This window comes from Plecotus auritus (assembly GCF_963455305.1).
Source record: "Plecotus auritus genome assembly, chromosome: 3".
In the NCBI taxonomy this organism is placed as follows: domain Eukaryota; kingdom Metazoa; phylum Chordata; class Mammalia; order Chiroptera; family Vespertilionidae; genus Plecotus; species Plecotus auritus.
The window spans coordinates 19,691,808-19,708,113 of NC_137772.1; the positions used below are offsets into that span (position 1 = coordinate 19,691,808).

General features: G+C 41.6%; 1 protein-coding gene across 1 annotated transcript in view; it reads left to right on the plus strand.

Moving 5' to 3' along the window:
• Positions 1–205: 205 nt before the first annotated feature.
• Positions 206–16,306, plus strand: part of LOC308245079 (uncharacterized protein) — a 698,160-nt gene continuing 682,059 nt past the window's right edge. Inside the window, exon 1 of the mRNA XM_080661788.1 lies at positions 206–960. Coding sequence (XP_080517914.1) covers positions 222–960 — 739 coding nt within the window. The 5' untranslated portion in view covers positions 206–221. The remainder of the gene's footprint in view (positions 961–16,306) is intronic.

Below are 16,306 nucleotides of genomic sequence, written 5' to 3' on the forward strand. Positions count from 1 at the left end.
CTTCTCCTTTCTGCGGTTCCATCCACCTCCTCTGCCTTTCCTCCTTCTCCTCCTCCTCCTCCTCCTCCAGCTCCCATAAACAACTCTCCTACACCCCCACCCCCCAATAAATAAATAAAAGGAGGAGGGTAAAGGCGGGAGGAGAGAGGAAAAGGGAGGCAGCGTGAGAGAGCCAGGCACAATCCGAACCGACAGCCCGGAGCCCGCACGCACCTCACACCATGAGATGGCGACGCGCCCCGCACCGCTCCGGGGGTGCTGGCCCTTGGGCCCGGGCCCCGCGCTCAGGCCCCGCCACCCGCTCGCCGCCGCCGCTTCTGCTGCTGCTGCTGCTGCTGTGGACCGCGGCCCTGGCGCCGGGGGCGGCCGCCGGCGACGAGGCGGCTCCCGCGGGGGCCTCGGTGTGCTACTCGTCCCCGCCCAGCGTGGGCTCGGTGCAGGAGCTGGCTCAGCGCGCCGCGGTGGTGATCGAGGGAAAGGTGCACTCGCCGCGGCGGCAGCAGGGGGCACTCGACAGGCAGGCGGCGGCGGGCGAGGCAGGGGCGTGGGGCGGCGAGCGTCAGCTGCCAGCCGCCGGCCCGGGAGCGCTGGGGCCGTCCGCCCAGGACGCGCTGACCACCGCCAACGGGACCGTGCCCTCCTGGCCAACCGCCCCGGCGCCCAGCGTCGGAGACCTGGGGGACGAGGCGCCCTATCTGGTGAAGGTGCACCAGGTCTGGGCAGTGAAAGCCGGGGGCTTGAAGAAGGACTCGCTGGTCACCGTGCGCCTGGGCGCCTGGGGCCACCCCGCCTTCCCCTCCTGCGGGAGGCTCAAGGAGGACAGCAGGTACATCTTCTTCATGGAGCCCGACGCCAACAGCAGCAGCCGGCCGCCGGCCGCCTTCCGAGCATCTTTCCCCCCTCTGGAGACGGGCCGGAACCTCAAGAAGGAGGTCAGCAGGGTGCTGTGCAAGCGGTGCGGTAAGTCCTGCGCCCACCGGGGCGTGCTCCGGCCGGGCCTCGCGGGGAGGTGGCGAGCGGGGCGCGGGGGGCGCACTCCCGGGGTTCGACGGCTGCGAAGCAGAGCCGGTCTCGCAAGTTGAGTTTCCGGGCTGCAGACTTACCTAAGCGAACCTCAGCCAGCCCCTTTCTCCGGTTTCCTGTTTTCTAGGCTTTGCCGTTGGGGAAAGTCCCAAGTTTGGTCCTCGGTTGGGGCCACCTGAAACTTTTTAATCCCTTGGTTTCCCTTCACCAAGCAGAATGGAAAGGACTCATGGCTTTCTCCTGAGTGCAGTATTGAACTTGGCTTTGGTTAGGAACTGCTGCCTGTGGGCTGCTTTTGTGGTGCTTTTCCTTTGAGGGAGGAAGGGTGAGTCCAATAGGGTTTTAACACCTTGCCTTCCCCTGGCGTCCTCAGGGGTCAGGGGCTTGTGTCTGCGGAGAGCCCCACAAGGAAAGGACAGCGCACTGAGATTCCTGTAAATGTGGCAGCTTGTGGTGAACGCAATGTCCAACAGATAGTCTGTATCTTTTGAATGTGTGTAGGTGAGAAGTAATAATAAAGTTGAATTTTTTTTTTCTGAAATCATTTCAAGCATTTTTGTTTTCACAATATTTTGGTTTGGAGTATATTTTGGCACTTGAGTGAATCAGAACAGATGAATGTAATTATGGAGCTACACGTGTAGGCCCTGAAGAATTTTGGAAGACAAGTTTAGCAGACTGTTTCCCAGACCTTTTGAGACCACCAGAAAGTGTTCTTTCCAGGGCTCCTTAATATGATCAGGTGTGAGCAATTAGCTGATAATGTAATTACATTTCTGAGGTAGCATTGCATTTATAAAATAATTTCTAGGTTCTAAATATCTGTATGATTTCCTGATGGTCACATCATCACTAAAACATAACAGGGCTTCTTCTAAAAAATTTACACGATTACACATCACACACTCTAATATGCATAATAGCGTTCTCCTGGGTCTTTAAGTGTCTGTCTAAGAGATGGTTGGGTTCATTGACTTTTTACAAAACTCAGCATCAAGCCATGGTCAGTCTGCCTGAGGTGCAACGGGTGCCAGTTCCTTTACATGTTTGTACCTGGGATGGTCAATTATTTAAATTTCTGGCTGGCATTTGTGGTGCTTATATCCTGCCGTTAATTGATATGGAATGATTTGGTTTTAAAGACGGGAAAGGGTATTGCTCACCCACCCTTTCCTTATCTTAACAGCGCTTGTTGGGTGCCACAGACGTGTTAGGATTGCACCACTGTGTGGACAGAAGCTGTTCTCAGACGGTGGTGCTGAAGGAAGCTGAGTTTATGTTGGGATTCCCTGGGTCTGGCTGGTAGATGTCACTGTAAAACATGGGGAATGCTCTGCTGGGAGTTTCTTATTAGGGAACACAAAAGCTCCACACGCTTGTACTGCAGCATATGTTATTCTGTGACAGAATCTGAAACAAACCTTTTGAAGCCATGCCATCGTCCGATTTCGACGTTTTATTGTATGTAATACAGGAAGGATTTTGCCTTTACCCCAAGCCATATGCGTTGTGAATCATTTACTATACATGGTGGGAAGTTCATATAAAGGGGATTATAGTTGGTGCTGATGCTGAGGATTGAGGGTCTTTACTAGGTTAGCAACAGTGATGGTTTGTTTGCCTTTTTACTGGAAATACATGTCAGGCTTCAGCGGTAAAGTTCTTTAAGTGTCTGGAGGATGTTTGGAAATGGAAAAATCATGTTGTCTGGAGAAATACTATCCTGTTTATGTGCTTCTAAGGTGAAAAGCTTCCCTGAAGGTAATGTTGCCCTTTTATCTGCCAGTCAAATGAAACACAGTTCTAAGTTGTGGCATGCTATGCATAGCAGGTGTGTGTGTGTGTGTGTGTGTGTGTGTGTGTGTGTGTGTGTGTTTAAATGAACTGGAAATCTCCTGTGTGTAATTGAGTAGATTAGGAAATTATGAGGTTACTGCTCTAGGTTTGTGTAATTATTGTGTATGTTTGTTGATTTTAGCATTATGTACTTTAAAGTAGGATATTGCTTAAAACATTAACTCATAGATGTAGCTAAGGACTAACTGAAATCATGCTAAAAGTTTCTCTTGAATTTTTATGGCCATAGTAGTTATTGTGACAGTATAAGATAAAAGTAAATAGTGTAAGCTATTATATGTAATGTACACTCAGTAAATCCGTACCTGAAACGTTGGGTGTAAAAGTGTGTGAAAACTTGTCAATTCATCCAGTTGTGTGGTCACAGTTAACAATGTCATTGAGAACCTACCAGGCAAAGGAACACAAACAAGTGGTGTGTGTGAGTGTGTGTGTGTGTGTGTGTGTGTGTGTGTGTGTGTGTGTGAGGGGGCATATAGAGAGAGAATTAAGGGCTGATTTGTCCTGGTTCAGCTGCTTCCGTGAGCACAGGATTTCAAGGACAGTGATGGAGCAGAGGGTTCTTATCTAACAACATGAGGCTGCCCTGGGGGCGTGATGGTTTTGTTCCTGCCTGAGCCATGATGTTAGGCAAAGTCATTTTGTGATCTCATGCCCAGGGGAACAGTTTCCAGCTCTCATGCAGTCAGCTGCAGTGTTGTTTCCTACAAGTTGCTCACTAGTGTAGAAACCACACATGCAACAGATTAGCTTTAGCGTTGAGTTCATAGAAACCTTCCCTGAGTTTTTTTTTTTTTTCTTTTTTCCACTTTCTAAGCTAAATAGTGTCTGTAAAAAAGAAGCTCTTCTCTGGAAAAAAAAAGGATCTTTTGAAACAGAAACTGTTTAGTATATTTTAGAAAACAACACAGAATTCCATAGCTTCTTTGCTTTATAGTTGAAGTTTGTGTAAATAACATTTACTTTACAGTTATTTAAATTCTTGCCAGCCTTTGTGTTTTTTGTTTGTTTGTTTTTGCTATTCACCGAACAAGCTAAGAAATGTTTCTAGGTTTTATATGCATCATACTGCAAAATAACTTGCTGTTCAATTAAATTTCTGTTACTCAAATCATTGTTTGAAGTGCTGTGTTTTTAGTTTTCAAAGCATTGCTGTTACACTAGGCAGAAGCTAATTTCCAAAAAGGAGTAAAATTACTGATGCTGAATAACATCTATAATTGGGCTATACAGATTTGTATATCAATTGTGTTTTTATAAGGCAATCTAAATATTTGGTATATCATATAATATTGAATGTACTAATAATGTAATCATGTTTATCAAATATTTATGATAAATAGCACTGTTTTTTCTAATATCCCCCAGTATCTATTTAATCAAAAGTGCTGACCTTATGGTGTTATAAAAATGAGAAAAATGCTGTAGGGATTTCCCAGCCAGCATTAAAGAAAATTATTTTTAATAAAATCTATATCAAGGAAGTAGCAATAGGAACAGATGCAGCTTGACTGGTTTGATTTCATAAATACACATGTAAATTTTATTTCCCAAGTGTTTGTGACTGCTCTCTTTAAACTGTATAAATATTACTTTAAAAAACCTATACTATATTTAAAACACTTCTTTCTGTTGAGGATAGGAACTGTATTTTTTAATATTTATGTTTAAAAAATGAAACCCAGATAGATCATTTGGGAAAACAACCCCTTAAAATAAGAACATTTTAAAAGGAGAATGTAAGTAACTGAATTAGACTCTTTGACAAGCACTAGGGGATAGTTCTCATCCATTGTGGGAGATCTATAAATCCTCTGAATCCAGGAGTGCTTTACCATATGTCTTAATGTATTAGGTAAGACTGGGAAGCGTACACAGCACGGAGGGTCAAAACAATGAGCTGTGTTCCTGCTGGCCTGTGTATTTATAGCAAATGAGAGCAAAAGACGTGATTGGGCAGGTTAATGCCCTTGTCAAATGTAATCTATTCATTGTCCAGGAAATCTTTGCTTCAATGCCCCTTCTTTTCCTGTTTTTTTTTTTTTTTTTTTTTTTTTTTTTTCTCAATTATAAATGTAACATCTTTTAAAACCTATTTTTTAAAAATTTGGTGACAATATATGAACTGGCTAGATGTCCAAAGATCCTCAAACTCTCATCTGCCTTTAGTACTTTGCAATACTTGGTGGTTTTGTTTGGTTGTTTTGGATATGATCAAATGACACGAAAAGATGATCTCTATAGATAGCTCTGATTGAGTGAGTATTTTGATTAGCCTTATAGAAATAAGTGATAATAATGAAAACAAAAAGTACATAATGAGTAATAGTAGGAGGGATTCATTGACTGTTATACTCAGTGGAAGTGTATAATGGAAACAGAAGCTAAAAATTTAGGGATTTTACTGACTCATGCAATTTGTTAGCAATAATAATAGTGTTACATGCCTTACTCAAAATTTAAAAAAAAAGGAATTTTTAATGTTCTTGTTTTTAAATAACAGAATGACTGTGGTGGACAGTTTTCTATTCATATACGAATGCTCTAAATTTGTGCATGTACTTGTGGCTTTGTGCTCTTATGTTATCATAAAAACTGTACAATACCAGTAAAGTAACATTATGAATGAATGTATGACCTAGCTACTTGCCCCAATATCAGTCACTTTATAATACTTGAACAACTGTGTAGTGATACATATATCCTGTCATACTTTTAAATCTAAAGCTGACTTATTTGAGAATTTATAGACTAAAGACATAAGTCTTACTGAGAGAGAGCTTGTGTTTTCGTCTTGTTTAGTACTGTGGTCGGCAAACTGCGCTTGCGAGCCACATGCGGCTCTTTGGCCCCTTGAGTGTGGCTCTTCCACAAAATACCACAGCCTAGGCGAGTCTATTTTGAAGAAGTGGCGTTAGAAGAAGTTGAAGTGTAAAAAATTTGGCTCTCCAAAGAAATTTCAATCATTGTGCTGTTGATATTTGGCTCTGTTGACTAATGAGTTTGCCCACCACTGGTTTAGTGCATGAGAGGCAGGCTTGTTTCTGCAGTTTTCCTCCTGGTTCTCCATCCCCAAATGGCCCATACAGTTTGAAGTAGATAAAATAAAAGACATTTTGGTGAGGTTGGGCATAGATCCAATTGATCTGAAACAATTCCCCCCAATATAGACTTGTCATCCAGGAATCCTTGGATGACATGAGTAAGTGGTAATTGACATTATTACTATTATTTTTTGTTTTTTAAGAGAACCAGGATATGTTTTCTATGCCAAATAGTTTCCTTGGAAACTAGGTCCTAACCTTGGTTCACCCCATTAGGACCTAGTAACATCTGTATCTTGTTTTTCATAATAACTAAAACAAACACAGAGAAGAGATTTCATTTCACCGCTTGGATGGTATATGGGAGATATCCTGTCAGTTCCCAATTCAGGTGTTCGCCTTTCATATTTCCCTGTGAGTGGTTGCCTGAGTGGATCTTAGTTTGCGAGAGACCAAAGTGTAGGATTGCCGTTCATCATCACACTAACTAGCCCTTCTCTTGACCCCTAGGGATTCAGCTGTCTGTCCAAATATGTCAGAAAATGGAGGTCTTAGATCCCCAGAGTGTGAATGTGGATGGTCTCTCTGTTCCTGATAGACTCTGTCCATCCTATAAGGACAGCGATGGTAACCTCAGCGATGGTAACCTCAGCGATGGTAACCTCAGCGATGGTAAACTCCACTTCAGAAGTTTCCCCTCCAAAGCCCAAGACCCTGGCCTTGACATCTGCCCCAGTATGCTGGGACCTGTAAGAAAACAGCTCTGGGTAGCACGTAATTCCAGAGCTGGTAGCCAGATTTCGGAGGTAATGCCAGGCCCAGAGAATCTAGAGGATGGACTCGATTTCTTTCTTTTTGCTCTGCTTTGCCAGAATACGTGAGCTGAACTGAGCCCAGCACAAGGGAACATGCCGGGTGAGGGCACTAGAGTCTAGGTAGTGGGTGTACCCAGGAGCCCAGGACATGGGGGCCAGACCTGAGAGAGGTGCACCATCGTCTGCTTTGCTAAATGTGGAAAACCCACAGCAATAATGCTGTCATTCCAAATGTTGTCTCTAACTTGGGAATTCCTATTAACGCAAATGAAACTAAAACACAGAGGGGCTAACTAAAACCGCGTGGTTATAACTACCACTCATTGAGTTTGTATCTTTTATGCCTCTTTGTTACACACCTACTTGATTGCTATGTGTAGATTAAATACCTGTTTAATAATTCATTAAATGAATAATTGACTGTAGCACCCCAGCTCATTAGATAGTGGCAATCACTGTTTTAGGCTAAATTTTGAAGGGAAAGGGAGAACTCTTTCCTGATTCTATCTCTTCAGGTCTGTACTTTGGTGAGACGAGTATGTGTAGGAAGTAGTATTTGGAGCCATATTTTACCAGGGAATCAGTTCCTCCTTTTACCACCGAGAGGATCATCTCTGCTTTGACCTTTGGACTTCAGAGAAAGGCTATTTAATTTCCTAAAATTTGTGTTTCCTCCATTCTTTATGGACATTATTTATTCTGTGTAGTCTATAGCCCCTGCTGGGAAAACAATTCTCAAATCATTCCAACTCATTATGGTGCTGGATCTCAGAACTCGCATTCCATGCTCTTCCTGGACCTCCCCCACAGGTGTTAGCCATCTCAGCCCGATAAATTCAGTTCTTTTAAATGAATATAGAAAAGTACTGCTCTTATCCCTAAAAAAGGAATAATACAAGATTTTGGATGAGTTACTTTTCTCCTTTGTTTTTAACATCTCGTCAGCTCTTGGTTAAACTGCAGGTGGGATGGCACACGCTCATTCGGGCTTGGATGAATAATGAGATCCTTCCCCTTCACTTTCCAGTGGCCCCGGAGACACCACAGGCAGAGATGTGTTATCAGTGGCAGCACTTTATCTTCCTGTAGGGAGTGTGCTGGCTGCACCTCTGTACAGAACCTGGTAGCTTCCTATTGAGGGGGAGAAGGATGGCTGTGTTTGCTTTAAACAGAATTTGTCTCTAGATTTTGCCCTTTGGAGGTGACTCTGGTGAATAGGGCTCATTGGTGACTCCCAGGGAGAGTGTGCACATCATTGTCCTGTCATCAGCACCAAAAGGTCACCGCTTTGAAATTGCCCATGCTCTCTACTTCTTTGGCAGCCAGGGCACTTCTGAGATGCTCTTCCTTTATTGTCTTCTCTCCCATCCACCTAGATTGCTCACGTCTGGTCCTCAGAAGCACTAGCAACTTTTCTTTCATAGGATTGAAGATTTTAATAAAAACTAGAGCATTTTGGAAGGTAGTCTTATTCTGGTGAGCAGATTTCCCCCCAGATTGTGGTAACATAACATTTACCAATTTAACCATTTTTAAGTATGCAGTTCAATGCCATTAAATATTCACATTGTTGGGCAGCCATCATCATCATTCCTTCCCAGAACGTTTTTATCTTTCAAACTGAAACGCTATACCCATCAAAGAAGTCCTCATTCTCTCCTCCTCCCAGCCCCTGGTAACTACCATTCTACTTTTGTCTCCATGAATTTGACTATTCTAAGGACCTCACATAAGTGGCAAAATGCAGTAGTTGCCTTTTTGTGACTGGCTTATTTCATTTTGCATAATGTTCAAGATTCATCCATGTTTTAGCATATGTCAGAGTTTCCTTTTCAAGACTGATTAATATTCCGTTGTATGTACAAGCTACATTTTGTTTATCCATTCATCTGTCAAAGAACACTCGGGTTGCTTTCACCTTTTGGCTCTTGTGAATAATACTGCTATGAAGATGGGTATACAAATATCTATTCAAGAGCCTGCTTTCCTCCTGGCTCGTATTTCTCCATGGTTAGAACATAGGCCAGCCTGTGCAATGAAAGGTCTTGGGTTTGATTCCCAGTCAAGGGCACATACCTGTGTTGCAGGTTCAATCCCTGGCCCGGGTCGAGGTACGTGCAGGAGGCAACCGATTGATGTGTCTTTCTCTTATTGATCTCTCTCTCTTATTCTCTCTCTTCTTTCTCTCTGCCTCCCCCCTTCCACTCTCTCTAAAAAGTCAATGGAATAAATATCCTTGGGTGAGGATTAACAATAACAACAATAGCAGCAGCAGCAGCAACAACAACAGACCCTGCTTTCAGTTATTTTGGGTATATGCCCAGAAGTGGAATTGCTGGATCAGATTGTAATTCTATGTTTACTCTTTTGAGGAACCACCATACTGTTTTTCACAGCAACTGAACCATTTTACATTTCCACCAGCAAATCATAAAGGTTCCAATTTCTCTACATTCTCAGCAATGTGTTTTATTTTCTATTGTTTTGAGAATAGCCATCCTAATGGGTATGAAGTGGTGGTGAGTAGTTTTCATGTTGTTGTTTTCTATTCAAATTTAGTGCCTCTAATTATATTGTCATTAATAAGAGACCAAAGTTCTTGGAATAATACAGAGGTGTTTATTCAGCATTTAGGCTCCTGAATCTGAATCCACCAAGTGACAAAATTACAACAAATAATAGCTTAATAAAAACCAATAGAAGGTTTAAAGAGTAAACTTGCATATACATAAGAATATGTATTTCTACTCATATTGCTATCGATGTGTTCCAGAAAGGCACCTTAACACACTTGTATTAGTATCTGAATCTTTTAATTGATTTTACTTATTCATTAATGTTTCATTTTTGAAAAACACTTCCCTGCCTCTATTCTGTCCACTGCTCCAAATCACCTTCCTTTAAACATGGCACTGGGGCATGAGTCATTCTAAAATACTAAATTTTATTAGAATTCTTTCCTGGCTTAGAAACTTTCAATGAATATGTCACAGTTAACTCTAGATCCTGACATTCAATGTCCTTCTTAGTCCAAATTAAATCTTTCTCATTTTTACTATAAGAATGGTTTCATCCAGTCCATTTCAGTTGCTCCATGAATGGCCATGCACTCTCCTAGTCCTCCTGTTTGTATCTATGCCATTGCCTCTGCCTGGATCTCTTTCCTCCTTATTTCTGTCCCTGGAAATTCCAGTCTTCTTCAGGATCAGCTCAGATCCCATTGTTTCCATGGCAGACCTGGTAATGATCCTGCTGGAAATACTCACACTAGCCCTTGAACACCGAGAGAAGCATCCATTGGCTACCTCCTGCATGCCCCCTACTGGGGATTGAGCCTGCAACCCGGGCATGTGCCCTGACCTGGAATCAAACTGGCGACCTCTCCATGCATGGGACAATGCTTCTCTCTCTCCCTCTCCCATTCTCTCTCTCTAAAATCAATACACACACACACTCACACACAAGGTAACATAAGGAAAATTTGTAATAGCACCAACTGAGCCACACTGGCCAGGGCTTGTGTGTGTGTGTGTGTGTGTGTGTGTGTGTTTAAATTGAAGTATTTTAAAATTTTCTGAATGTGGATGTATCTTGTCTCACCCAGTAGGCCACAGTATCCTTGTGGGCAGACAGTTGGAGTTCCTCAGCTTACTCACAAATGAAAAATGCCCCATCTTCAGAGTCAGAACTCTTTTCCACTCCCAGGATTGTGGTTTAGTACATGTGTGGTTTGGGGTACATAACCTCACTTCTTTAGGTCTCAGTTCTCTAATAGGCAAACTGAGAAGTCAGAACTAAAATGCTTTTCATGGTCCCTTCAAATGCATCTGGTCCTCATCTCAGAAATGACCCGAGTTACAAACCACTTCTGCTCCTGCTCCTGGAGCTTGTCTTTCCTTTCCTCTCATTTTATTTAGTGTTGTTCTAAGGAGAATAATCCTGGAAAGTCAACTGTGAAACTCTCAGACAGTCTGAAAGAGGAGTAAGAAAGCTTAATGAGGGGGAGGAGAAAGTTTCTCTCCCTCAAATCTTTTTACTTCCATTGCCTTTTTGGATCATTTCATTCTATTGTTTAAATACTAATTTATTTGTAGTCATGGGCATCATCAAGAAGCAGATACCAGATACGTTGTTTCTGCAGGCCTGTCTTTGAAATTATAAAGTATGAGTAATCGATTAATCACCGACTGTAAATTTATAAAGCAAGAAAATGTCAGTCATTTGTTTGAATAAAATGATAAAGAAGATTTTTACTATGATTTTTATTAATTTAAAAAAATGTAAATCTGGGCCTGTTTGGTTCTAATAATCTTCTGTTGTGGAAATAGACAAGGCCAGCACAGAAAGCAGAGCCTGGCTTCCAGCTGGATGGCACTAGCCCTGCTGGTGGCAGGGGGAGGGCTCTAGCCTTGGTGCCGCATTGGGACACCAGACCTTCTTTTTCAGCTCATGATTCTCATGGTTTGGGCAAGAAGATGATATATTTTTGTCCTTTCATGAGTAGAATGAGCAATGCAGAAACAAGTTCTCAAATGAAGAATACTTTGATCTGACTTTTTAAATTACTGTATGAAGAGGCTCAGGCTGAGTTAATCTCATCCAGGAGATCCAGTGCTGCTTATAAATTGTGGTTCTTAAATCCATATCTAGCCCAACCCAATATTTTGGCTCCAGGTTCATATATCCAACTACTTATCAGATAATCCACCTAAGTGTCTAACAAACACTTCCTTTCTTTTTTTTAAAAAATATATTTCATTGATTTCAGGGAGGAAGGGAGAGGGAAAGAGAAATAGAAACATCAATGATGAGAGAGAAGCATTGATCTGCTGCCTCCTGCATGCCCTCTACGGGGGATCGAGCCCCCAACCCGGGCATGTGCCCTGACTGGGAATTGAACCCTGACCTCCTGGTTCATGGGTTGATACTCAACCACTCATGGGTTGAGCCACACCAGCTGGGCCAAACACTTTCTATTAAACATTTAAATAGTGTCTCATCATCTCCCCTGTCACTTTATCTGTAAATAATGAAATTACTACCTCTACTACTATTATAGTCACTACTATTATTACTAGTTGTTTTCTTGATTGGCAGCTTATTCTGTACCAGACAGAGTGGTAGGTGCTGATATGTATTCAGTTATCCACTCATCATATAATAACCTCAATGTCTTCTCAGTCACTTCAAACCAGAAACTTCTCTTTTGCCCCATATCAGTTTGGTGACCAGATCCCACTGATTCTACTTCCTTCACATGTCTCAAATTCCTCCCTTCTGCCCCAACTCCATTGTTTCTGTAGTACATCTTCTTACTGTAATGGTAACAGCTTCTTGTCTTTGCACATGTATTCTCATTTTCTTTTTTCATTTTCTTTAAATTATTTTATTCTCCTTTTCATAAATCCATTCTCTATACTATTCCTCACATGATTTTACTGAAACAGAAAAGATCATACTATACCCAGTATAAAGCTCTTGAGTTGCCATCAGGATAAAATCCAGACTCCTTACAATGGCATATAAGGTGTTTCAACTTTTGTCCAAGTGTTCTGATCCAGTTCTTTCTCTAACTTGGAACCCTGTGCCACACTGATGCCATTGATCCACACGTACTAAGTAGCTGTAGGGTTCTATGCACTTGTACATATTATTCCCTTTTCCCAAAACTATGGTTAAATATAGCTGTATAGATAACAGATTATTCTACAGTCTTAAAACATCTTGAGGTAGAGGAAGTATAAAGACTTAGGGATATGTACATAGTACATTGTCAAGTGAAAAAGAGGATTATACAATATGTGTATGGTTACTGTTATCTACCTATCAATCACTTACTTCCCCCATCTCTGTATCTGTCAATCTAAAGAGAAATAAAATGCTGGAAAGCTATATAACAATGTTAACAGTAGGCCATTAGAATTATTAATGCTTAGAATTTTCTTCATTTTGTTTGTTTTTCTAATGAATATGTAATGTTTTTTTTTTTATCAAGGAGAAGCAATAAATGCTATTTTTAATAAAAATACTGATTTTTAACAAGCACTGAGTCTTGCTTAAGTGACTTTGCCCATTTGCCCATTATGAGAATCATAGAATGCTAAACAAATGTAGGTAACCAATAGAACAAGAGCAGTGAGTGCCCTTTGTTAATTTCTTTATTCAATAAATATTTATTAGGCATTTACTATTTGCTGGTCTTTGTACTGATTCCTGGGATCATAGTGATGAAGAAATTAGACGTGGCTCTTTCTGAGCTAACGGTATAGAAAGGCAGGGCAGTTACACAAAGCAATGTCTGAATGCTGCCTTCCTAATGGTAGATGTATTTGGTTAGACTAAATGCTATAACAAGTGGTACCCCAAATACATAACAGCTCAACTGCAATAGTTTATTTCTGCCCAGTGAATGGAGAGAACAGGAGATGTTCTAGTCTTTACTTTTCTCTGAAAGAGAGAGACTTGTGCTAACACCTGAGGCATAGCTGAATCTTACTTTGAACCAGATTGGTTAAAATAGGCAGGGTTCCTTTTTGAGATAGTCATTTTATTTTTAATGGCATAGCTATCCTCTGGAAAGTGGACAAATTTTCCGTCTGCTGCCTCAGCAGTGGGAGAGAGCCCAATAGCTATGTGCAGAGCAGATAGCAACAGCCATCTATATTTACTGTAGATAAATAACACATTAACAACATGCTCACTCTTGTGCTCAAATGAGCATTTTATGGATTAATTTTGCAATAAGTATTTAAAGTTTAATGCTTACTATATCTGGTTTCGTTTGATATCATTGGAAATGTAGAGGGTCAGACTACATTAATGGTGTCCTTTTAGAGCTCTGTGTTGAGCAAATCATTTTGATATAGGGACTGTGGAGAAATACTCTCAGGTTCAGCACTGCTGACTTAATTGGGTTTCATGGTGTACATTTCTTCTTAGTAGGATGAATTAAACTGGCTGATAAAGCTGCCTGTAAAAGCCAAATTGTTAGGTTAAACCTGCCTGGTATATTAAATATATTGATGAGTAATCTTCCCACTGTTTTTTAATCATCTTTATTTACTTTTCAGTAGTTTTATTTCTGGTAACTTGCTAAATAATGGCCAATATATACTTGGTAAAATATTTCTCTTTAAAATGCGATTGAAAAGTCCATGAAAATGATTAAGGTGCCAATGTCATCCACCTACTGGAGTTGCTGGTGATTTTATGACTAGCTAGGTGCATGCTGGGCTTCCTTGTGCAATCTAAAAGGAACGGGAACCAATTCATAATAGGTGAATAGAGACAATGAATGAATGGTTACAGCCGATTGTGCATCCACATTGTGCTTGTTATTGTAGTGTTTTGTTAAGTATTGATAAGATAAAGAGGACACTGTAGAATTGTGTGTAAATTATAAAGAATAATACATTTGCTATGCTCTTCTTGAGTCTCCTCTTTGTTATGGGTCATTTGCTTTGTAAGGTCTTGAGTTCCAGGTGGTTAAAGAATAGCTTAAGGCATTGTCTTACCTGCAGGTCATTTGGAGACATATCTACTAATTAATTAAAATGGATTAGAAATTCATCATTAATTTACCTCTTATTTTTAAAATTAATTGGTGTAGCTCCCCAAATCCTATTTCTTTCCTTTTACATGTAGGCATTCCTGACATGTGAGAGAAATTATAGGGGCCATTCTGAAGCTGTTGCTTAAAAAATTATGAGAATCATAGAATGCTAAACAAATGTAGGTAACCAACAGAACAAGAGCAGTGAGTGCCCTTTGTTAATTTCTTTATTCAATAAATATTAATTAGGCATCTACTATTTGCTGGTCTTTGTACTGATTCCTGGGATCATAGTAATGAAGAAATTAGACGTGGCTCTTTCTGAGCTAATGGTGTAGAAAGGCAGGGCAGTTACACAAAGCAATGTCTGATATATGTATATTTATGAATGTGCTAAGCTTTACAAGGTATACTATGAGGACATGTAACAGAAGACTCTAAGTATGAATGGTATACAGGAAGTTCTCATTGAGAAAGAGACATTTCTGATGGGGAGGAGTGGGAGAAAGGAGGAGGGAAGGACATTTCCAGCCCTGAGGCAGGGATGAAGAACAGCAGAGAGGAGAGTCAGTGTAGAGGCAAGAATGAGATTTGAGAGGTAGGGAAAAAAATCAGCCCACTCTGGAATTTTTAGGATGCCGGCCTTTGTCCTAAAAGCACGGAGAACACTGCAGGGTTTTAAGTGTGGGGGTTATATTTCCATTTTAAAAACATCACAACTTTCGGCTGTGCAGAGAATGGGCTGAAAGGGACCTAGAGAGCATGCAGGGAGGGCGCCCAGTGAGATCAGATGCGGGCTTGCACCACAGGGGAGCAGGAGAGATGAAAAAGCATAAGGATGCGAGGTTATTTTGGAGGCATCTTTTAGTCTTGGTTATGAAGGGAGAATGCTTATGTGAGAGTGGGGTGGGGAGGATGGCTCCTGGGTCTGGCCTGAACAATTGTATGAATGGTAGGGAAAGAGATGGAGGATACTGCAGGAGAAGAAGTGTTAAGTTCAGTGTATTTTTGATCTGTCCTAATAGAAATGCCAAGTACTTGAATGGATGGAGCTCAGAAGAGAAGTCTGGGTTGGGTTTATGAATGTGAGAGTTTTAGACAGGGACATGCTATTTCTTTCTCTATGGAGTAGATGCAGTTGCTTAGGGAAAGTGGGGGGAGGGGGAGGAAAAGTGAGTAGAGAATGAAGTGTGAGGAACTGCAGTCTTAAAGATGAGGCAGAGCAGGAGCCAGAGGTGCCGGAAAGGAGCAGGGAGAAAAGTGAGAGGGAAACCTGAAAAGGATTCAGGATGGTAGAAGTGGTCAGCTGTGTCTGAGTCCCTAGAGAATCCTTTGGAAGATGGGGAAGGAAGGGGAAGCCCACAGCAGCATTGCCTACTACTACTGCCAAACTCTTTGCATTTAAAAGTGCTCATTGTTGGCAGCAACTCGGAGGCCTCAGAAAGCAGTTCTGGACAAGCGCACTGCAGGGGGAGGCCAGAGAGGGTGGGCTGAAATACTAAGAAGGTCAATATTTGGATTATTAACACTGGTTTTAGTAATATTTGGATTTATTAAATATAAGTAGCAGGAAGCTGTTTTAAGAACTTTGAACCTTTTTTGGGCCATGGAGTTGGGAAGAATGACTCTACTCGAGGGATCTAGTGGGTAGTTTGTATAAAAACATTGTTATCAGTGGAGGTGGGGTATTCCTTTCCCCACTGAGTGCTGGGGATTGGGTCCTTGTGCTATCTCAAGAAAAAGAATCTTCTGAGACTTGTACAGGAGGATGAGTGATTTTTATTTGCATGGAATTACATCCTTGGGGTTTTAAAGTCCCATTCCCTTAATCCAGGCCTGGAAGAAGTGCAACTGGGAATTCAGTAGAGCTAGAAGCAGAGCCGGTGTCCAGAGCTTCTGTGCCATGGTGGAGTTGGGTCTGGTACAGCATCAGGTTAGTTGCAGTCCATAATCCATTGTGTGTGGGGTCTACATGGCTGTGGGCCATGTGAGCGAATTCAGGGGAGCCAGAGAGC